General features: G+C 45.0%; 1 protein-coding gene across 1 annotated transcript in view; it reads left to right on the top strand.

Annotated features, from left to right (window-relative positions):
- Nucleotides 1-23,850, top strand: part of UGGT2 (UDP-glucose glycoprotein glucosyltransferase 2) — a 1,432,652-nt gene that overhangs the window by 761,311 nt on the left and 647,491 nt on the right. Inside the window, exons 19-20 of the mRNA XM_086936163.1 lie at nucleotides 525-623; nucleotides 12,822-12,916. Of these exons, the coding sequence (XP_086792289.1) occupies nucleotides 525-623; nucleotides 12,822-12,916 (194 nt within the window). The remainder of the gene's footprint in view (nucleotides 1-524; nucleotides 624-12,821; nucleotides 12,917-23,850) is intronic.

The raw sequence follows: 23,850 nt of genomic DNA on the forward strand, positions 1-23,850 counted from the left end.
ATGCTTTGATTGATTGATTGATTTCCATCATTTGTCCCATCAGATTTCAAAATATTTGGCTCATGTCCCGGTTTTTAGAGACCGTCAAGTGAATACAGTGGGAGGCACTTTTTTAGTATTGCAAAGCAGGGCTGGTTAACAGTTGTTATAAGTAAGCACTTTTATTAACCGGTATGATGCTCGTTTTAAAAATTACATTTTATTTATTTATTTACTTAGTGCCACTTCTGGTTTCTATGCTGATGAGGGTTGTTATGCTTTGCCACTTCGCTGATGTAAAATTGTAGTCCTTGCTCTATTTTTACGAAATATCCCGGTTTTTGGGTCACAAGATCTGGTCACCCTATACGAAGCGCTTGAGATTACCTTTAGCTCTTTAAAACGCTACATTGTATTTAATACATTGCACATAACCTGCGCATGGCCATCTCTGCCTGTTATGATCATGCTTTGAAAAGCACTGACTACTGTTTGCATTGTCTTTGAGTTCACAAGTTCGGTGTTTGCTTTTATCCCCATTGCAGCTGCCGTTGATGTGAGTGACGTCTCCACATTCTCTTACTTGGATACACAAGACAAGAGCTCCGTAATTGCCGACAGTTTGAAGTATCTCACAAGAAAGGGTAATTCGGTTTTATCTTTATAAGTTGTTGATCCGTTGCTATGCAGCACTAATTGGCGCGATTGTTGTCTTTCGCAGTTGCGCAATGTCGATTAAATAGAAGCAGCTTGTAATAATTATGCTAACTCTGAGAAGCAGTTGACTTCTCCTCAGGTCAAAACCGATAAAGCAGCTCAGGTAATTAGCATTAATGAAGACAAACGCATTCTTTCAAAACATAACTAAAAATGAGTCAATGAGTGAAAGGACAAATATTTCTCCGTTGTCGCTGCTCGCATCTATGGTAGAAGAATGCCCTTGTTTAGCTAATTTGATTGCCTAGGGCCACCATCTTTAACCCTGTAGCTTCTGTGCCCCCCCTCCCCCCCCCCGTTTCCAATGGCGATCAAGTTTTTTTTTAATGATTGAGGCTCTTCTCCCGTGTGCCATCTCAACTTATTTTGCAAAAAAAGCTATCCAGACAAATCTGCATCTTTTTTGGCACGTGTTATAGATTCGAAAGGTACCCAAGGAATGTGGGTTCCCCAGGAGGAAACCCCGGAAATAGCCACACTAAAAATCAGAATGTATTTTTTTTCCAAAATGTGAAAATGTGCTGTACATGAAAGCATATAGATCACTATCATCGCAGCTTTCAAGAACAAGCAGAGTTATATAAAGTATTACTTTAACCACAGTCAGGCGCGCAACGCCCATTGGGCTAAATGGGCTTCAGCCCCCCCCCCCGTCGTCGTCTTCAGCCCGTGCGGCTGATTTACATGCACTATAAAACCGAAAGTAAGCAAACTGTTTTTCCCCCGTTTAATTTTTTTAAGGCTGCACATCGTAGCTTTTTTTATTAATGGGTGCTTTAGCATGGCATCTGAGAATTCGATTTTAATTACCACTTCCGAGAGGCCCAGTTTCAGCAAACCTCCCTGCCCCTCACTTTGTATTCTTGGAGATGGGCTGCCACGGAGGCGCTATCCTTCCCTGAAGGCAGGGATTTCACCTAAGCAATTTTGATGTGCCGTGCAGCATGGGGTGGGAGTGGGAAGATGTGCACAGCAGGGGGATATGTCTCCTGCAGGATTTCCTTTACAAAAGAAAAGTGTCACTGGCGCTGGCCATCCCTTTCCCCCTGCTGTGCACATCTTCCAACTCCCAGCACCAAGAGTCCTGTAGTGTGTGCTTGGGTTTTGTGACTGACTTTTCAAGTGAGGCACTGCCTGCCCTCGGCATTTTGGACACTGCTTCTCGAGGAACATATCAACCTAATTTTTCTCAGCAGCCGTCCTTACTTATAGCCAGTCTGTACTTTGGAGCGTCGTTAGATTTGGTGCGCCTCATTTTGTTTTTGGTAGGACAAAAGGATGAGTGGCTGTGCCGGTAATCAAGCTTATGATGTGGCGAGTGACCTGCCGCTATGCGCACAGTACATCTCAGGTTTACACGCATGATCAGTTTCTAACTGAACACAATGAATGGGAGCGCCAAATGAGTGCTGCTCCTTGCATCCTATGGCCCCTTCATTGATTAGAAGTAGTTATTGGGGTGGAGAGGGGCTATGAATGTGCGTAAGCAGGAATATAGTGCCTAGTGGGTTTTGGCACTGTGACAGTGCTCGTGCTGGCCATGAAAGTAGCACATTGAGGTAGGGAGCATGGAGGCACCTACAGTTGGTGCCTGGAGTGGAGCTGTCACTTGAAGCATGCTAAAGTGGCCCAACTTCTAATAGGAAGTCGCTAGCAGCCGTGCGTAAGGCAACTCTTTAATTTAATGCCCGACTAGTTCTTTCTATGATCTCCTACTGCTATGAACCCCTCCAAAAAAAGAAATTCTAGACCCTTCCTTCTTCTATCCCGCCACTATTCCTTTTCAATACAAATAACAGATTAAAATCTCCACCTCTCAAATTACTTTAATATTTTACTATACTAATTCCCCACTAATCCTGTTTGGGTTCCGGAGTAGCGTGCTACCGCCAACAAGCGCTTCAACACCTCATCAGGGTTAGCAAGCGCTATATAAATGCAAACCTTTTCCCTCTTCTATCCCTCCACTATCCTTCTCAATCCAAATAACAAACTAACATATTCACCCCTCAAATTAATTTCGTATATCACTATACTAATTCATCACTAATTCTCTATGGGCTCCAGAGTAGTGTGCTACTGATCAAAAAAGCGCTCCGACGCCTCGTCAGTGGTAGTAAGCACTTAAAAATGCAATTACATTTGGAGCTGCACCAGCTGAAGAGGTGAGGATTGGAACTGTGTGACAGGGATATAATTACCAAGTTCTGTGTTTTTCGAAGTACACATTGCCTGGTATTTGACCTGCCTTTAGAAGAACAGCAAATGTAACACAATATTATCAAAATGTAAATGCTTTATCATTTCTCATGACCCTCTAAATTCCAACATGGTTATTTTGGGGGTGCTGCAGCACAGAAATCCCCACCCCTATTTCCACTGCCTATACATTAAAGCACCATGCTTTAATGACTTCACTGCCAATAAATAAATGTTAGTTAGTGCTATAGTTTGTAACACTGCAAATAGGCACATTGCAAAATCTGAAATTCCTTGTGTCTTTGAGGGGTGGATAAGTACATGACACGTGTCCAGAGTCCCTTTTTTGGGTGAATTACATCTTTGACAAGTCTTGGTTTTTCAGAGAGGAGCATGTTGTTCTGAGCTCTTTTGAACCTGTTTCGTGAGCATTTCATTAGAAAAAAGGGTGTCATTTCAACCATTTAAATAATATCATTGTGTGACAATATAATGCATTTGAGTGGCACTTTATTGCAAGATGAACAAATCCTTTGTCTGTTATTATATAAATGTTTGACATTACCCTCTGTTCTCCAATTTAATTCTTATAAAACTAATTATTGTCTAGTTTCGAATACAGAATTTGTCACTTCTTTTTCTCAGCTTGGCCTGAACATTACCCGATCCTGATTATCTGCCATTTTAGCCCCGCCCCATTGATTAACATATTAGCCACGCCCATTTGTTCGCCATGTTAGCCCCCCCCAAAGTTAAGACCTAGTTGCGCCCCTGACCACAGTTTTTGCATCGTTCCAAGGGGTGGGCGATTTTTCTTATTTCTTGTGGTTTCGGTATACTTACAATTTATGGTGGGAACAGATGTGTGTAACCCATGGATGAACCTGGGAAGCTATACCTTTATGAAAAAAAAATCCTAATTCAGTAAAGAATCATTTGGGTAGATCAATCTTAATTTTCCGAAGGAACTAATCATTGAAACAAAAAAAATTAGATAAGTAGAAAAAAGTACAAATAAGTGACAACCTTTTCATCTATAATTGTTGTCCTGATGGCCGATTTATAAAAGTAATATATCGTTATGCCCACCAGACCATTCTGGACCCCGAAATATATAGTGTTTGTTTGGTGTTTAAAAACATGCGATACCCAGAACCTACATATTGAGCTGCATCTTCTAATTATATATTTTGTTACGTACCGACCATGCAGCAAGTGATATGGTAAAATCTAACAAATGAAAAATTAGTATGAAGGAAACCTATGTATTTTTTTAATGTGCTAAAGTTACTGAGTTGATTGATAGTGTTTATTTGTAATGTACGATATTTATTTATTGTATATGTACAGCTCTGAAATTGTGCTTACTGATGCATACGATTATATGATTCTGAGGACACGTTCCACCATTTTTTCTTTTTGGCTTGCACACATTTAGAAGCCTAACCCCCAGATGCATCAAAGTGATGTTTTGCGAGTCCTTAATAGTGAATTTTAAGGATTCGCTATTAAAGACTCGCAAAACGGGATGCATGTAGGAATCGCAATTTTTTTGCGATTCCCACTGATTCCTAATTTGCGATTCGCTAATTAAAGCCATTCCTTATTTGCGATTAGCAAGTAGCGAATCGCAAATGTGCTGCAATTTCAAGGGTGCCAGGGTGTCCCAACGGATACCCTGTTGCACCCCTGAAATGGCAATGTTCACTAGTGTTGCGCACACACATGTCCCAAGGACATGTGTGTGTGTAATATACCACTTAGAAAAATGCACTAAAGTGCATATTTCTAAGTTTTAGCTATTTACCACGATGTTTGACTTCGCGGTAAATAGCGACCCCAGATTGTGAATTCGCAATCTTGGAATGGTTCAAGAATTGCATTTAAGGAATCGTAAATTGCGATTCCTTAAATGCAATCGCAATTTGAGAACTCGCAAATATTTGCGAATTCTTAAATTGTGAGTGCATGAACCCTTGATGCATCTCAAATGCCATTTTTGCGGGCGCAAACGGCCGATTTTTGCGATTCGCACTGTTTGCACTCGCAAAAATGCTCGATACATCTACCTGATAGTCCTAGAAAAATGCAATTGGTTATAACAAGTCTTCTATTACTCTTCGTTCAAACACTTCTCTCCTTAAAACTTATGGCCCACCTGTGGCGCTTGACCTATCACAGCGGCAGGAAATGCCCCAAAACATAACGAGAAGACGTCACGTTTTCGCTGTGAAAACGGGCCTCCTTTTAGCAATGTGGTTACTTCCAGATATTGGCCTGACCACCACTCAGGGAAACCTGCTAAACCCAGACGTTTCTAAAAGCAATACACCAGGGGAGTCTAGGATGGTGTGACTTGGTGGATCCCATTAGAGTTTTTTATCCAGTATGCCTTGAAATCCCAATGGCTAAAATCACAAATATTCATCAAATTTTGTGACGTGAAGGTTCTAGAGTCTGCCAGGATCTACAAAATTCCTGCCACTCAGCATTCCAATACGTCTTCCGATGAAAATTATCTGCCACTTGTGTGGCTGGGTCTGTTGATTGCGACAGGAAAGGCCCCAAAATGCCATAATTGGCAAATCCTATTTTGTTTTATTTTTTAGTGGCATTTTATTACTCTGAAATCACTGTGTACATGTATTACCTTCTTGCCTTGAATTCGAGGATTCCATTGCACACACTAGCCCCATGTTTTGGTGAGGTGTTGTAATTAGTAGAAATGTGTGAGAATAGTAAAATTATCATTCTTAATACTCAATTTGTTATGAATTTGGTGTAGGCAGGTGGTAGGCCAGTGTGCTTACCTTCAGAGTTGTTGAGCATTGTTTTCATTGGAAGTTATCAGCACAAACACTGGATTTAAAACGTAGTTATTCACTTCTTTGACTTAAGATCATTCAAAAAAGCCTAGGCTCAAAGCTGTGCTGTGCCGGATAGTGATCCTCTCACTCCTTTCTCATGGGTATCCAGAAACCTAAGGGAGGCAGTGGAGTGGCCACTCACAAACTCTCTGCCATACACCCTGTTCTACTCAGGTCACCACATACCCGAGGAAAATGGGTATTGCGTAGCTAGCTGCCCCCTCATCTGTCAAATATGAGTCTCCAATCGGCCAGGCCGGCAGGCATTGTTATCCGTGCTGGCTCTCACAAAACCGCTGGCAACACAACACTGGCTCCCCGCTCTTAAACTGAAGGCAGAGAACCATGGTGTTGGAAACAGGTGGGGGAATGCGTTGAGGGTGCTGTGGCAGAATAGTAAGACTCCACGTATCATTTTTGTTTTTGTGGTGGGGAGGGTGTCAAGGGGCCAGGTAATTTTTGGATATGGCAGAGGGCACGGGAGGTGAGGATGGGGTAGGGGAGGAAACGGGCAAGGGTGGTAGTGATTGTGGCAGGATGCTAGTTATGTTTTAAATTTGGGCAGGCGGGTGGCTACCAGGCACTGTTTGGGTGGGCCAGCAAAAGGCACCAAATCAGTTTAATTTTTGAATTACAGCGTGGATAGGTGAGGTAGTTAAGCATTATTTGGGAATGCCTCTCCCATGACTCCTTTTCACTCTCATACTTATCTGATGTCAGCTAGAAACCCTCGGAGGATAGCATCTCAGTTATTTTTTTAAATCATTTTTATTTAAATGTTACATGTTGGCACAGTCAATGGCGGCATTTGCACTCGTATACAACAGTGCAGCAACAATTTCGCAAGTAGCTTTGTAAAAGGAAGTAAAAACAGGTGCAACATTTTATACATTGCATATGCAGGACAGATTATGCATTTAGTCCTTGTGTAAGGTGAGTGGTGAGTAGTAGTACAAGTTACCAAAGAGAATGTAAAAAAAATAATGTTCAAAAGAGCAAGGGAAAACAAACAGCAAACATTGTAAACATTCAGGAGAGCTGACCTTCGTATTGCAGTGGGTGGCATATGTGTGACGGCATGGTAGGAAGGCAAAACGGATGGAGTCCAACATCAACGGGTAGATTGGTAAACTATGGAGAACATTGTCGATGACTATGGTGGCTGTACACCGGAGGAGAGGGAATGACTACAATGGGGCAGTGCCTAGAATTGGAGATGCGTGCGGATTAGAGCCTGGAAGAGGGGTGCATAGCACGTGGGCAGAGCACACAGTTAATGTTCTGATCATGCAGAGGTTCCGGAGGCAGGAAATGGAGGGTGTTGGGGAATGACGACCGGTTGTGCAGCTGCTATCCTAAGAGGGAAGGGCATCATCCTTCGTTGAGGAAGTGAATGCAAACACCAGTTCGTATCAAGCCATGGAGAGAGGGCGCCTCGTAATCCATCTGGCTTCCTCGCATCTCAGGGCCACACTCCCATCTTCATTCCACAATAGGACAGAGTTGTTCTATCCGGCCACCTAAGGGGAAATACTTGACTTGAAGCAACGTGTGATGTTGTGTGTCAATAACGGTAGGGCAAGGTCGAGGAAACAGGTGACTGTTTTGCACTTTTCTGAACAGGTGGACAGTAGTCACTGAGCCATCGTGCTGGCCAACAATGAGGACATATATTCATTCCACCATAGATCAAAGTAGGGGTACAATTCCAGATTCTTTGTTGCTAATTCCAAACATATGCATTGCCACTCCCACACCTTGTACTGCTTAAACATACACCTATATTAGCCTGGTTTAAGTCGAGGAGAAAACGTGGGATAGTGCATGAAAATGCACAGTTTCTACAGGAGTGGATAGCAAGGGAAGTCATCACTTGGAAAAAAAGCTTCCATTGAAAGGAATGCGTCTCCTCACCCACGCACACAAAGCCCTGCACAACCAAGGACCAGCATACCTCAACAGCCGCCTCAACTTCTACGCTCCCACACGCCAGCTTCGATCGACCAGCCACGCCCTCGCCGCCGTCCCCGGATCCGTAGAACCATCGCAGGAGGAAGGTCCTTCTCCTACCTTGCCGCCAAGACTTGGAACTCCCTCCCGACACACCTCTGCCTGACCCAGGACCACCATGCCTTCAGGAAGCAACTCAAGGGCTGGCTGTTCGAGCAGTAGCGGACCCCCCTCCCTCCCCTAGTGCCTTGAGACCCTCCGGGTGAGTAGTGCGCTATATAAATGCTGTGATTGATTGATTGATTGAGGAAGCTGGCTCTGTATATACTATACCAAAGTCAGGTACAGTGTGCACAGAGTCCAGGGAGTCCCCAGGGGTATAGCAGAGCGTAAATTAGGTAGGTACTAACAGCTCTCTTTGTAGTAGTATTCTTGTTAATTGACAATAATAGCTCCCCCGTTTTTCAAAAGTCGTCTCCTTGTTCTGGACATCTCAGTTACTCTTGTTAATGTATGCAGCATTTTTCTAGATTGCTGCATTGCTCCGCTGTCTTTTTACATATCATGAAACTCAGTCTGAATAAGCAGCAAACTATTCAAATCACAATCTTAAAGGAGTGCGATGTCTTAGGAAATCTGACCATCCATCAGTGCCCCATAGGTCTTTTGGGCGGTTTCCAATATACAAAACAGACCAGAGAACTTTCTTCCACTGCTGATTCAAAGTTGTCTCATATCAACATTTGGTGATAGGCTGTTGATTACAGACTGAGTCGCATTATGCAGTGTTTCACCTGAAAAATATCTATGGGTCTAGTCTCATAACTACGGTTATATTGCGGGTAAGCTGGTTGATCATTTTATTTTTTATGCTGCAGCTTTTGAATTTGATTTATCTGTTATTGCTTGCTTTTACTGTTCTGTGTTTTGTGTGCTCTTAGAAGATTGTTTCTCTGGCAGATGTGTGCTATACAAATCAAATAAATACAACAATACAACTTATTAACATTGCTGCAGAATTCCTCCTGTGTTTTTCAGCACTTTTCTGATGCCTGACAAATTCAGTCGTACAAGGCCTCCCAGTATTCTAAAGTAGTGAGTTCCAAGCTCCACCCCAATCCTACAGCTTTACCACCTTCATGGTCAAAGACACGCCTGATGTGCACCCACATGCAACCCCTCCTCTGGAATGGGGTCCTTTGCAGTCTATGGGAGCTTCTTTCTTCAAAGGATCTATTTGGGCAGTTCCCCATTGCCATACGTTGTGAATACAAATGGCTGGATGTTTCTCTTTGGGGGCTGGTGGTTGATGCATGCCCTTTTCTCTCACAGCAGGTTCCCAAACAGTGGGCAAAGAGGACTTGTCAGCATTTATATTCTCTGTGTTTTTACCATTGACCTCCCCTCTTGGTTTATATTTGTAAGCAGAAAAGGGATTCATGTTCAGGAAGCCGATAGTTATTGGGAGAGGTCCAGCTCTGTGAGCTGTGTGCACTTCTTGACACCTTTGCCTGCTTGAAGAGCTGTGAGAATAAGTAGTTCAGGCGGAAGTCAGAAACTATGTTTTCATTTGGTTTCTTAAAAAAGAAAAAGTAAGATTTCAGCTTTCTTAACCCCTTCAGTGCTGATGAAGAGCCCAGGCTCGTCATGCAGCACGGTGCTCGTGTGCTCATGACGAGCCTGGGCTCGTCATGAGCCGTGGAACGCTCACATGCGGGGCTAATTCCCCCGCTGTGCTGAGCGTTCCATTGCGCGGGCGGGTTCATGACGAGCCCAGGCTCGTCATGAGCACACGAGCACTGTGCTGCATGACGAGCCTGGGCTCATCATCAGTACAGCGGCGCCTTGCGCGGCCCCTCTCCCCCCTGCACCGCGGGGAAATTAGCCCCGCAGCGAAGGGGTTAAATAACTAATTCTAATGACAAACAAAGATCTCTATATACTATTGATTTATTTTTCATCAGTATGCTTCATGCCATGCAAAAGTTTTTTCTAGCTCCTAAAAAAACGAGGCTTTTAAATACTGTAGACTTTACCAAAGTGAACAGTTACCGCAGCCCCAAATAATAACAAGGGATTAGTAAATGTCACCTGTATACTGATGCAAGAGGGCCCTGTTTATATGTTTTACATCTTAACATTGTGCAGCTGAAGCCTTCTTTCATGGTGTATGGCCACGCTTGACTTCCACAATGTCATATATAGTCTTTAGATGTTGAAAATTGCTTCATTTGACATTTCAACACCGAGGCCTTGTCCACAGTGTCTTAACGATGCTTCCCAGCCCACATAGTAGGACTTTGATGCCAAATGTGTGTAGACAAATCCTCACTGTGACTTTATGGGGCATTTATTTTATGCAATCTGCGCAGTTTATTCACACTAGAAGATGAGCTTGACTTTCACAAAATTGATAATTACTTGTCATATATGGTGGGATACCCAGTGTCCTTCCTTTGCTAATCTGCTTATTAGGGTAACACATGGTCTAGAAATACGTTTTTCATCTTGATAGGGGTCTCCCTTTAAGTAATACCTCCCACCACAGGATAATTTTCTGAGGATTCCTGTAGGTTACAAGGTCTGCTATAGAGCAATCTAATGTCACTTAGTATCCTTTGGCCCGTGCTGTAAAACATCTGGTTTCATTGACTCTGTAACTCCGCCCCACCTGCCCTCTTCCCAGGACTTTGTTTTAGAGTCTACAGGTCCCTTGTAAAGCAACGAGGTTACACTGGGTGGCAAGGGCATGGCATGTCCTATATTGTTGTTGAGGACTGTGACCTCTGCAGGGAAGGGAAACATGAGCTGAAGCCATGCGGCATAACAAACCTTTGCAGTTTAGAATAGTCAAGATCCATTTTTTATATAAATATCAGATAGGTTTGGCAAAACTAGAAATTACTCTAACATGATATCATCATCATTTTAATCATAATGCATCTGTTTCCCAAGCTTCTTAGTCACCCTGTCTTGACTGATAGCTTACTTAATCTACTCACCAGCTGTCCTCGACCCTCCTCAGTCATTCTCGATAGAAACTCAAACCCTTGTCAACCTTTCAATTTTAATTCTTTTAAAAACTTATCACAAATATTTGTTTTAATTATGCATACTCTGTGAAGGATACTACAGGTAGAACACATTTCTTAGTATTTGAACTTCATCACGTATACATGTAGGTACTCCATATTCCTCATTGCGCTTATTTTTATTTGCCTTGGTGATTATGTGAGGCGATGGCCTTCACTGTGTGGTCTAAGTTTTTGTCATACCGATTTGTGCCCCGGGTTGCATTCTCAGGTGGCTAGACGTAGACACTTTTGGCTTCTTGTTTTTTTACCCTTTTAAAGAAACTTTCAACTCTAGGGTTTGAAGAGGTTCACATGTAAACGGTGAACATTGTGACTACTTTGATGGTTAAGGCTTTTTCACTTTTGGTGGTGGTTTTATAGAGTCAAAAGTCACCGCCTTTTGGCGTAGGTTTTTTCGGAATGGTGGTTCTTCCTTTTGAGACTGCAGGTATTTGAGTATGTATGAATTATGTGTGTACGGCTTAGCCGGGCTCAATATTATATTTCTGCAGGTTCCAGGTACAAGTAGAGATCTTGAAAATGTGGCATCCCTGAGGAAGGCAGTTTCACTCTGAAATACGCATTAAAAATACAACAGTGTAGCCACAGTTCTGAACTAATAAGATGAATGACTTATAAACAAAATATTGAATCATCTACAAAGCAATGTAAACACATCATTCTACAGTTGAAGACTAGCTGGGAATGATTCATTAGAATACCACCATGACCTATGTTATTATATAAAAGAATGTTTTAACAATTGTATATATACGTGAGTTCATTGTAGAGTGGATGGTTACGAGTTACAAGGTATGTCATTTTACACATTCCTAGTATGTTTGCACCTGAACCTGTATGAAACACGTGTTTTAAAAGCAACGAGGATGTATTGTTCATAAAAGAAAATATATATAATAGTTGTTTTCCAAAGAAAGATGTTATCTAAATGAATAGAATGTGGTACAGCAAAATAAAGAATTGAAATAAGAATTACAATACTCCGTTCATTTTCTTTGGATATTTGTGAAAAGTTTTCAAAATAATTACATTTGAAAGGTTGACGAGGGTTCTAGCCTCCTGAGTCATACCCATGCATGTGCCAGAAATGCACTTGCTACCTAAGATAAATATATAACCAGTACAAGTAGTATTACAACTCTTACATGTCAGGTAAAAAAAAATACACAGAGTTCTCTCACAATTTCGTGCCTTAAGACACCCCTTACTTGGGGAGCCCCGTTTTGGGAATCACCTCTGCTATTTTTCATCCTCCGACCAAAGAGCATGCTATGGTCGATGCGAGAACAGAGGCACAGTCGGAAATGGAGGGATTAGCTTGACTAGTATAAAACACGTGAATTGTATGGACTTCGAAGATGGTTTGCAAGGACATTTAGGCATCCTACAGTCCCAGTGGGCTTTTTCTTATTTTTAATTATAATGAGTTGCATTTCTTTAATTTGAAATGTATTTTACTTATTTTTGTAAAATAAAATCACATTTCAAATATAATTATATATAATTATAGCTGTCTGTTCTTGATCCTTAGCTCCTATTTGCTCTTCTAATTTCAAGTTCGTTCATTAGCGTTTGAGTGCATTCATGCTGCAAGAAAACTCACTGTCTCGTTGGGGTTTGTGTTTTGATACACTTGAATGAAATCTTGGATCCTCAATTTGGCATGTTCATTATTGTAACCGACGAGGCGCCTGCACATAGCATTATTGGTATTATGCTTTTAAGAAAATATGTCTTCAGAAGAAAATGTTACACATGTGCATAGATCAAATACAGCTACCTGATTCTGTGCAGAGAGCACCTGTTGCTAATATTTGGGGTAAATGTCCTAAACACGTTCCTGTGATACCAAACTCCATCATTAAAATTGTGAACTGTGCCTATGTGATGCTTTAACCTATTGTGTTGACGATTTTGCAGCATTTGTTTCGTTCTGACTTATCTTAAAGACTATTTTTGAGCTTTTCCTCTTCTAATGGAGGATGTATTTCACTGGGTTATCTGTTGCTTTCAGAGGAAGATGTAATTTATGCAGTTACCATTTGGATCATTGCTGATTTTGACAAGCGATCTGGGAGACAACTGCTATCTCATGCCTTAAAACACATGGTAAGTTTCTAGCTACTTGGCTCCTGTGTTTACTATGACTTGCTGGCCTTTTAGTAATGGAGGAGCTGCAACTGCTGCTTTATTTCAGGAGGCCCCACAGATTGTGTTTACAAAACATGGGGGCTTATGCACACTTGCTTTCTTTGCTACTTGTTTCAGAGTACAGTAAACACATAGTTTTACTTGTTGACAAACTGCAGGCAATTTATACCCTAAACATGCAGGTGCGTTTCAGAGTTGTAGACTGTCGGAGTTACTCCGTTATTTTTAGTCAAGCTACAGTGACAGCCAGGTAATGATATTCACCCACAGAACTCTTTTCGAAACCACACTTGGGATCTCTTTGGGAAACCACAATTTCGACAAAGTTGTTAACTCAGTCAAACATTATTTTAAAGAGGTGCCTTTTAATCCTGATGAAAGGGCAAACTTGGAGATGCTCATTTTAAAGGTGCAGACTTACCGCCAGGGCCCAGCCTGTCATCTACACTCCGCATTTGTTCTTTGGCCTCTTCATTATTTAACACAAGGGTTATTCTTTGAAGACATTGTAAAACTTCATGCCGCCAGTTCAGGCCAATTCAAAGGATCATTCACCAAAGAAGCAATTAAGATTTAAGATCCATCTTTAAGGTCTACTGTACAACAGGTACTGAATCACAAGACGCTTGTACTAAACCCCTGTATATTACACAGATAATTGAATGGAAGACTAAAATTGGAACAACAACTTTACATTTTGTTTCTGAGTGATGTTTATTGGAATATTACTTTGAGTTACCTCCCTTTAAAGAAGAACTAAACACCTGCATGCCTTCTGCTCTAAGAGTGAGGCATTAAGACTGCCAAACCGATTAAGATTTGAGGATCCTTAAAAAGGAAAATGAAATAGGAGCATACTAACCTCTGTAGTATCAGCTCCAGTGGATTCCACATTACCAGGTCCCAGTTTTTTGAGACTTCTGCCTCCCTCTAGGCCACTAGATTTCTCCATCTCAAGAGGCTTGGAGTATGTGCTGCTTTTCACATCGTTTTTTGAGGCCAAGGATGAGAATTGATTTGGACTACTTTGCAGTGATCAAATGTTTTTGACTCTAGTGTTTATGATTGAAATAAGACCCTCTTCACTCTTGTTAATAGTCAATCTCCTGTGATTGGTGTTTGAGGTGGTTGTAGGAAGGCACATCCATTACCTTTGATTCAATTGCTTCTACCTTTGTTTACCTCCTAAATAGACTGAATTGTCTCTTGGGAGTGTCTAAATCTGGAGTGTGCATCATACCATCAACAAAGTGTGATGGTATTTGTCACATTTTGCCGAAAGGTCGACATTTGTAGTTGTGTTTCCAATGTCCTGGCTCTTGAGAACTGCTTGAGCATTCTTCCTCCTTTGCCTTGGGTGCCTATGTTAAACTCAACCTCGATCTCAAAGGCTACTCTAGATACATTATAGCCATGTTTTACCCAAAAACAGTTCACCTGCTGATGCTGAAAGCACTCAGTCTGACCCGTTATGGCCTTCAGTGTTGGACCCGGCCCTTTTGGCAGGTTCACCCCAAAACTTTTTGCTTTTTCCTAGCCTGTTTCTGGAACCTGGTGGTGGTGATTTTAGGCCTCTGCGCACTTTTTCACTGTGGTACAGTGTGGGGTGCTTGAGCTCTCTGTGTATGTGTGGTGAATGACCTGCCCTCCCATAGCAATGAATGGGGAATATGTATGCCCATGGTAGTTCCTGATGTGTGGGGAGTGCAGGGTCGAGTTTGATATGTACAAACTCGCGGGATTGAAGGCTGCGTAATGATATATGCGGCATGACTGTGTCTGGTGTAGAAGTGCCACTTTTAGAAGTTGGCATATTTGTGTAATTTATGTCTGGCGTGTGATTGGCTGGTGAGCCTGGTCTAGGAGTCCCTGGGCCGGCTTGTGGATTGACTATCTGGCTTGAGGGTGACAGGGGCTGGGGAGCCCCAGGAGGTTGTCTGAGTCAGCCCGTGGATGAAAGGCTGCATCTGCTGCCAGGGAAGTGGGAGGAGATAGCACCTGGGAGTGAAGAGGGCTGTGCCTGCCTGTCACAATGCTGGCTCCACCTCCTGCTGGGCGACTGTCGCCTCTGCCCCTCACAGTGAAAGGAATTCCCTATAACCAGTTCTAGCTGGTTCTCACACTGCCTACACCCTGCTAGACTAAGGATTTTACTGTATAAAAAGGGTGCTGTGACACTCTAAAAATTTTCTTGTTTCTGACTTGAATCCTACCAGGGGCGTGCTGCTGCTTGGGCCCAGGGGAATCCCTGGGCCCTGCCCAGCCCCTGGATACCTGATGGACTTGTCCTGGACCTCTGATGGACTTGTCCTGGACCCCTGAAGGACTTTTTGCTGGACTTTGCTGCCCAGGACTTCTGGGGACCCCTTTGCCTGGCTCTCCTGCCCCCTTCACTCATGGGGACTGCTTTAGTGCTTATAACGCTGGGAGAGCGCTTTATTTTGACCCATAGCGAGCGTGTCGCCATCACGCATTTTGCGTGAGGTTTGGCAGGTGCCTACCCTGCGACTTTGCCCATTTATTTGATTATTTAGCGAGTGCCCAACTCGCTTCTGTGTTTATTTTGAGCTTTGAGGGTTTCCACCCCTCGTTATTGCCTCCGTTAAGGACACCGCTGCAGCCCGGGGGAGAACACCGGAAGGAGATGTCCGGCCTGCCGCCTGTTTGAGGGCGGGGCCGGGAGGACGTTGTTTCCGCTTCCCCCTGCCGGGGGGAAGCCATGGTTTGCCCGTCCGGTCTCCCGTGAGGAGAGGGAGACCGGAGATGTTGCGCCGAGGAGAAGCGTGGCCTGCTGCCTGGGCTCCCGTGTGCTGAGGGAGCCCCGGGAAGAGAAGGAAGCGCCGGCGAAGGAGAGCCGTCGCCCAGCAGAGAAGCCACCGCCCGGAGGGGCCCCGCACAGGAGACAGCCCGGTGAGTCAGAAGGGCTGGGGGGGGCTCCAAGCGGCTGCTGTTGGTGCCGGAGAGCGGCACATGGGCGAGAGTGGAGGTAGGGCGGCCCCAGCTGGCAGTGGGCCGCCCCAACGTTTCAACGGAGCATGTGGCTCCAATGCTCACATTTGTGTGTGAGCCCTGAGAGGCTCTGGAGGCATTACTTTATCTTTCGAGCCCCGAGAGGCTCAGCGCGCCCCTGTGCATTACAAGCCTGCGAATCTCGAGGCTGCATTTCTTTCGTTAGAGCCCAGAGAACCTATGGGGCATTGGTTGTTTTGAGCCCTGCAAGGCTCTGGGGGCCATTTTAGTTAGAGGGGGCATTGGGGCACATTGCCGGTGCCCGCCCCCTCCTGCCTGAGAGATAATTGTTTAGAGCCTGAGTGGCTCCAACGTTTGACTATGTGTTGTGTCACGGCCTGTGTGGCTCCAACGTTCTGCGCAGAGTTTCAGAGCCTGTGAGGCTCCCAGTTGGCGCAGTTTTGGTCCATGAGGGCTAGTGAGAGCCCTGTCGCAGTTTTGTCTCCAGCTGCCCAGCAATTAGTGGGCAGCTGCACCGTTTAGGTGCAATTGGAGAGAGAGTCCCTGTGTGGGACCGAGGTGGCACAGTGATGCCAGGCCTGCTACAGCTGCGCAGCACTTAGTGCCAGCTGCAACGTTTAGGCCCTAGTGATTGTCCTCAGGTGCCCAGCAAGTGGTGGGCACCTGCAACGTTTAGGTTTTGCGCCAATGGCGCACCCCTGACTGGCGCTGCATGGCAGCGCACCCTGACATTCTGGACACAGGGCTCTTTTAGTCCCTTTATTAGATGGGGGCTGGTATGTGATTTCTGCGCAATGTGATTTCTATGTTTTTAATAGTAATTGCTACGGTGTTTTTGCACTATTGAGTTATGTTCTGGCACCTTTGAATGTTTTTATGCATCATATGTCTTCCTTGATTTTACACCTCTGAATGTGTTGGTTTATGCATCATGTGTTTTTCTTTCCTTACACCTCTGATTGTTTTAGGCATCATGTGTTTTCTCCGGTACCTCTGAATGTGTTTTGATGCATCATGTGCCTTGTTATGACACAGCTGAATGTATGTTTTATGCATCATGTGTTTTTCCTTCCCTACACCTCTGAATGTTGTTTATGCATCATGTGTAATGTGTTCTTGCCTATACCCCTAGATGTATTTTATTCTTAGGTGGTGGTGTTTTGCCTAGTATAGTTATACTAGAGAGGTTATGTGTCCATGTGTGATCTAGGCCTATGGTTATTAGTATTGCGTAGTGTGTACCTACCTTTACCAGTAGTTACTGGTTGTGATTTATAACTGTTATTTTGTGCTATACTTATTCTAATTTCTACTAAGTGCTGATTCTGACAGTGGCCCATGTGGCCCTGTCCTGGTGTAAATAATCCCTTGTGAATACTGCCCGTGCCAATTGGCACAATGTACATGTGTGATTTCTATCTGATGTGTTTTTACAATACAGAAGTTATTTTTATATAACCTTGTGTGGAGTTCCTTTTGTGGTGTGCCTAGTATGTTGTTGTATGCTGGCGCAAATGCTTTACACATTGCCTCCGAGTTTAGCCTTACTGCTCGTGCCAAGCTCAGCTTTCTCCTACTTCAGATGAGCTAGGCTGCACTCCTGTGTATGATTCAGGAGGTTGTCAAGGCATACTCCCACTCAAAAGCAAGAATTTTGCACTCTCTTGGATAACACAATCGTGTGTATGAGGCTCAAGCCAGGTAAGTCTTTCCCTTCAATCTTAGATCTGCTATTGCATCACAAGAGATAGTACCCTGGTCAGGTACTGACCAAGGAGAAGGAGATAGACACCAAATTCATCAACTTCTGAATGCCAACCACTCCAATGTCCCTATGCCGAATAGTGGAATGAATGGTCTTGTAGTCAAATCTGAGCAGAAGCTGAAAGTAGTCTGAATATAAGACATTTTTAAAGCCCAGTAAACTAACTATCTTCCCCTAAGGCTGGTTTTTCAGGTTAAATAAAATTGGGGCTAGAGCCAATTCCTGGGGTGAGCACTTACAAGCTGTGTCCCACTGGCATCGATTCTGCACACCAGTTTGCGGTGGTTGCAGTTTATGTATGTACTGTGCAATAGTGGAAATTGAGCCTTTCCATTTCAGTGTAATTCGCTGAATTTGCTTAAAAAAAACTGAGATTTAACCAGTCCCCAACTTGATTTCAGTGACTTGCTATTCCAAAAGTATAAAAAAAAACTTGTTTTCTATACTTTCTAGATAACTTCTGTTGGGACGGAAAAGTCCCCTGTATTGTGACAAGACATGCATCCGTGCCGCAGCTGCTGAGATATCTGGATCCCTGGTACTGATGTTTGGTCATGGGCAAACACGGATAAGGCGTGTGTGCCATGACCTGGGCTTGTTTCATGGCAATGTAGTCTTGTGAGACCTAGGGGACAAACCAAGCACTACCCTCATGGTGGTAGAGGGCTACTGCTCTTACCACTAGTTAAGTGACTCAAGCGCGTGATGACAGTTTATACCTGTTTTGTGTTAATATTGATCTGTAGTGTGAACAAGCCTTTTTACCTGTTTCACTGGAATGGTGCCTACTAACTGGCCCACTCATGTAAAGTTACACTACTGTGTACTTAACTCACCCTTGGGCTACATGGTGATTGTTTTGTAGTGCGGGCAGCACCTGATACCTGTGTGTTGATGCTGGGTTGTATGTGTGCCTGAGCAGAGTACATAACAGGAACCTGTGGGTTCCTCTCTTGGCCTTCATGGTGAATGCGTTTGGTGCCAAACAGCGCATGATAGTTTCCACTAATGAGTGTGTGCCTGTGTAGGGGAACATAACATGGAGTGTGTGAGTTCAATTTTGGAAGCCGAGGGCCTGGAAAGGAGTGTGAAGGTGAGGAATGCAACTTGCAGGCACAAGATGTGTGTTGCTAACAATGCTGAGGGCTAGGGTGGGAACAGGCATATTGGAGGAAGGAGAGCTGAGCGTCCTTGCTTCACATCAGAGGTCTCTTTGACTCCAAGAAGAATTACTGCTCAGTGACACCTGGGCTAATTGTCATGAAGATGGTGTGTCTGATAAGGTTGGCACTGGAAGACTAAGAAATCATGGAAGAGAAAGCTTAGGCCTGAAACCCTTTGAGGCACATTATAGTAGAGGCTGACAGCCAGGTGTGATCCCTAGTTACTTTCTTGGTCTGTGTTGTGGGGCAGTCCTAAATGGAGCCTCTCCTGCAGAGGCAGTCTGTCACTTTGACAAAGGACAGTGCAGCAGAGAGAGCACGTCTAAGCAACTGACACCGACAACACAAATTTCAAAGAACCTGACACGAAATCACATTTGTATCTAGACTTGGACTATAAAGGTGGGGGTATGCGTTTCATACTTTGTTCAACAGCAATGTTCATCAGGGGTGAAGATCACTAAGACTTGTAGCTGCTGGAACCAGAACTTGGGGCCAAGGTCTGCTAGTCTCTCTGCTGGGTGAGGGGCCATCACCTAGGAAGTCAAGATAACTTTCCCTGGGCCTGGAGCAGCAGCCTTATGCCTACCTGCCTAGACTAGTTGATCCTGTGAGGAGGAGAGGTCCTGGAGGAAGGAAGACTAGCAGGCATCCTGCTGAGTGGATCTGGTGAGCGAAGTGTTAGACAACAGGTCCGGTCAAGACCACTGCATGAACGAAGTCGGTGCCCCTGTTGGCCCGGTGAGGGCCACTGTGAAGCAAGTGCTGTCATCTTGTGAAGAACCAGTTGGCAACCACTCTATGCCAGGTGGGGCCTATCGCCTTTGTTCAGCGCCAGTCGGCTACCCCCATATTCCAGGTGAGGTCCACCATGAAGTAATGGCCATCGTCCTTGTGGGAAGGAAATACACAATCCCTTTGTGCCATGAAGGGCCACTGTGGAGGCAGGGCCATTGCCTTTGGCCAGGCTGCTCTGAAGTAACTTACTGATTTCAAGGAGCCACAGAGATTGATTTCCAACACCAGTGCGGGCCGTCCAGAGACCGAAGAGGCCCAACTCTTCATTAGGGAAAGACCACAAGAGGTAGCAGACACTTGGCATCAACATGCAAGAGCACACAGATATGCAACTCTGTTCTCCTGCACTTACCAACCGCCATAGGGTTAGGTAAGACTGTTCGAGACCGGTAGGCCTGTTGGAGTCTCATACAGATTTAGGGCTAGATGTAGGTAAACGTGAAATACCGATTCCTTAATACCAAATTTTACCGATACAGTATTAAGGAATTGGAATCTCCGATGTACTTAAAGATTCGTTAAAAATTACTGAATCGGATCGGTAAAAAACATTTCCGAAAACCCCAATACCGATTTGTAAATACCGAATCTCATACCAAATCGGTAAATACCAATTAGGTAATTAAAACATTCGGAAATTGATGAATCAGCCAATCCTGTTCATCCCAATTACCTCCCAAACAGGAAGTGGCCACACCCAGGCAGCAGCACTGAACCTGGAGCTGACTGTGAGGCAGGTAGCTGAGCGGAGGAGCCAGGAGCAACACAGCCTCTCTTTGCAAAAAGAAAGCAAGCAAAATGGCAAACCGGGAGAGAGAGAAGGAGAGAACAGAAAGAAAAAGAAAACAGAAGTTCAGCGAGAAGGAGCTTGAGGTCCTCATCGAAGAAGTCACCAAGGACCATGAGAAGTTGTTTGGCAAGCAGTCCCTCCATGTGCCAGAATCGCAGAAAAGACAGATCTAACTTGCTATTCAGAGCAAGATCAATGCCATAGGGGTCCCCCATCGTTCCATAGAGGAAATAAAGAAAAGATGGTACGACCTGAGGAAGACTGCGAAGGTGAGGACGGCGGAGAGGCAGAAGCAGGCCAGCAAAACTGGTGGAGGGAGGAGCAGAGCACCTGCAACAACAGCCCTGGAGCTTATGGTTAAGTCCACCCTCCAGCCGGAGAGTGTGAGTGGTATTGGCGACGCAGACAGCTCTGTCAGAGCTGCCAGCAAACAAGGTGAGATGCATGCACAGCATGCTGTGCACCCCCCTCACCGACCCCAATCCCCAGAGAGGCATAGGGACTCCTACTCCAGTCCATGTTTTACTCATAACCTGCAATGCATTATGCGAGATGTAGTCAGAAGTAACGCATGTTCAGAACATTCAGTCTAGCAAACCCAAAAGCATGTGACCGCAATTAGCATGCAGAGGACAGTCAGTGTGAATGGCAAGCATAATGTTTATTGCAATGCAAATGCTGCCAGATAAGTGAGCATATATACATTCTGTCTTTACAGGCGAGACATCTCGCAGTGCAGCAGAGGGAAGGCACCCAGGTCAGAGGGGAGATAACAGGAGGATAACAAGTCGCCTGCAGGGCACACAACCCCACCACCACCACAAACGTCACCACCATCACCATCACCACAGCTCCAGACAACGCCACCATCACCACCATCACCACCATCACCATCACCACCATCCCCATCACCACTGCCACAATCAACACCACCACCACAGTCAGGCAGGAGGCATGCCATGGTCACCCTCCAGCAGATGGAGGTGTCCAAGGAGGACAGCACAGGGGGTCAACAGTCAACCGTGTCTGAGGACGTCAACAGGGAAAGATCAGAGTCCCCATCAGAGCGCGCCACACATCCTCCAGACGCCGCAGGGCAAGGGCAGCCAGTCCTCCAATCCAGGGCCAAGGTGACAGTGTGTTCGCTGGGCTTGAAGGCAACATGTTGAAGGTCCAGTGCCTGCAAGGGAGAGCGATTAAGTCAGTGCAGCGGGAGATGGCACACATGAATGCACACATGCATCACATCGAAAAGGCCATCAGTGCCATTAACACCACCATGGCTGAGTGCATGAGTGACGTGGCGTCGGCGGTGAGGCAGCTCTGCAGCAAGTTGGAGGAGGACCGCCTGTCTAGGCGCAGGGAGGGGCAGAGACTGGATGCATACACCAAGGCAGTGAACCGCCTGTCCACTGCTACCTCCCTCATGTGCAGATGCTCAATAGCCATGCAGGAGGAGATGGCACACTGTAATCAGGATGTGTCTAGGGGGATGGTCACAGTGACCTCAGCACTTGAACTGATGCAAACAGACAAGGTGGCCACTACAGCAGATGAGGGGGAAAGTGAGGAGGCTACTAGCGGTAGTAGCGTTACGCTCTCTCCCACCGAGACCAGTAGGCGCAGCGAACGCCACAGCGCTGGCCAGGGACATACTGGCAGTGCAGACAGTGGGGCTAAGGAACGTGGCAGTGCAGCGCGTGGGCGCAACAAATAGAGCTAGCAATGGTTGTACATTAATGGGTGATGTAACCCAAGGGTCTATGGAGAGTGCTTCAGATCTTGGTGGTGTGCACTGGTCATTAAACACTATCATTCAAATACAGCAACTGGCTGTGTCTCCTTATTCACTCAGAAATAGTTGTGTGTTATCTCAGCCCGTCTGTGTCTCCCATCCGGTGCCGCTGCCACACCAGCTGCGCAGGGCTCTGGCTGTGGATTGTCCTCACCCTCATCCTCAGAGTCAGTTAGTTCCACTGCTGTTCCTTTCTTTGTGGCAAGGTTATGCAGCATTGCACATGTTGCTATTATTTTTCAGCAGATGATGCGGCGGTACTGACGTGAACCTTCACTTTTGTGGAGGCAACGGAACCTGCTTTTTAGTAGTCCAAAGGTGCGCTCCACAAAATTGCATGTGCTTTTATGTGCCACATTGTATCTCCTCTCCCTTTGGGTGGATGGGTTGAGGTATGGATTTAGTATGAATGACCGGACGGCATATACGCTGTCACCTAAAAGGGAAAGAAAGTGCCATTAATTTGGGTCACCAATACGTTCATCCAAGGTATACATCAGGGTGTGTCCCATTGATTTACCTAGAAGGTATCCTTCTCCAAATTCACCAGCAGCCAGACATGTATAAATCCCACTGTTCCTGAATATGTAAGAGTCATGGGTACTCCCTGGGAATTTGGCCACAATGTCTTTAATGATGAAGTCTGCATCAGATATCACCTGCAGGTTGATGGAGTGAGTGGATTTGCGATTGCGGTATATGTATTCTGTATCTGCAGGTGGGCATATTGGTATGTGGGTCACATCGATGCAGCCTATTATATGTGGGAAGTGTGCCTTTTGGTAGAAATCCAGCTTTGTCTTCTGCAGCTCCTCCTGTGTGCTGGGGAAGCGTATGTAGTGATGCATTCTCTGCATCATGGCGTCCAGAAAGGAGTTGAAGAAACGGGACAGGCAGCTCTGTGACACACCACCTGCTGCGGCTATCACACCCTGGTAACTTCCTGATGCCAGGAGGTGCAAGCAACAGAGTACCTGTACATGGGTGGGTATTGCGTGCGCCTTTGGTGTCTGATGCTCCAGGTATGGTTCCAGGTCCCGTATCAGGTCAAGGATGGTGTGTGGGTGTAGCCTGTACCTGTCATGTATTTCTGACTCAGTCATTTGGAACAGTGTGACACGCAGTCTGTACACAAGCTCTTCCCGTCTCCAAACCCTCTGTCCTGCTGCTTGCATATGTAGCTGCCTTGCTATGACGTAGAGGGCCGCCATTGTGTACACACTTTAGCATTTTGGGGCTGTTTTTATGCACTGCACCTGATTACCACCTGCTCTGCGTCAGTGGTAATTACCGATTCTTAAATACCGAATCTGCACAAAATCAGTATTACCGAATTTTGGTACATCGCGTTACCGTTTTTTTTTTTTTAACGATTCCGTATTTACCAAATCGGTATTTTGGGGTTTCGGTGTCGACCGATCGGTGAATAAGGAATCGGTAACTGTTTCCCTTTAATTTACCGAATCGTTATTACCGATGGTATTCGGTAATACCTACATCGCACAGGGCTAAATACCGGTCGGTAACACTGTAATTTACCAAATTTCGGCTTTACCGACCGGTATTTAGCCACCTACATCTAGCCCTTAGTGTGCAGCAGTGCTGAAGTTG

The sequence above is a fragment of the Lissotriton vulgaris genome, chromosome 8 (genome assembly GCF_964263255.1).
Source record: "Lissotriton vulgaris chromosome 8, aLisVul1.2, whole genome shotgun sequence".
NCBI classification, from domain to species: Eukaryota; Metazoa; Chordata; class Amphibia; order Caudata; family Salamandridae; genus Lissotriton; species Lissotriton vulgaris.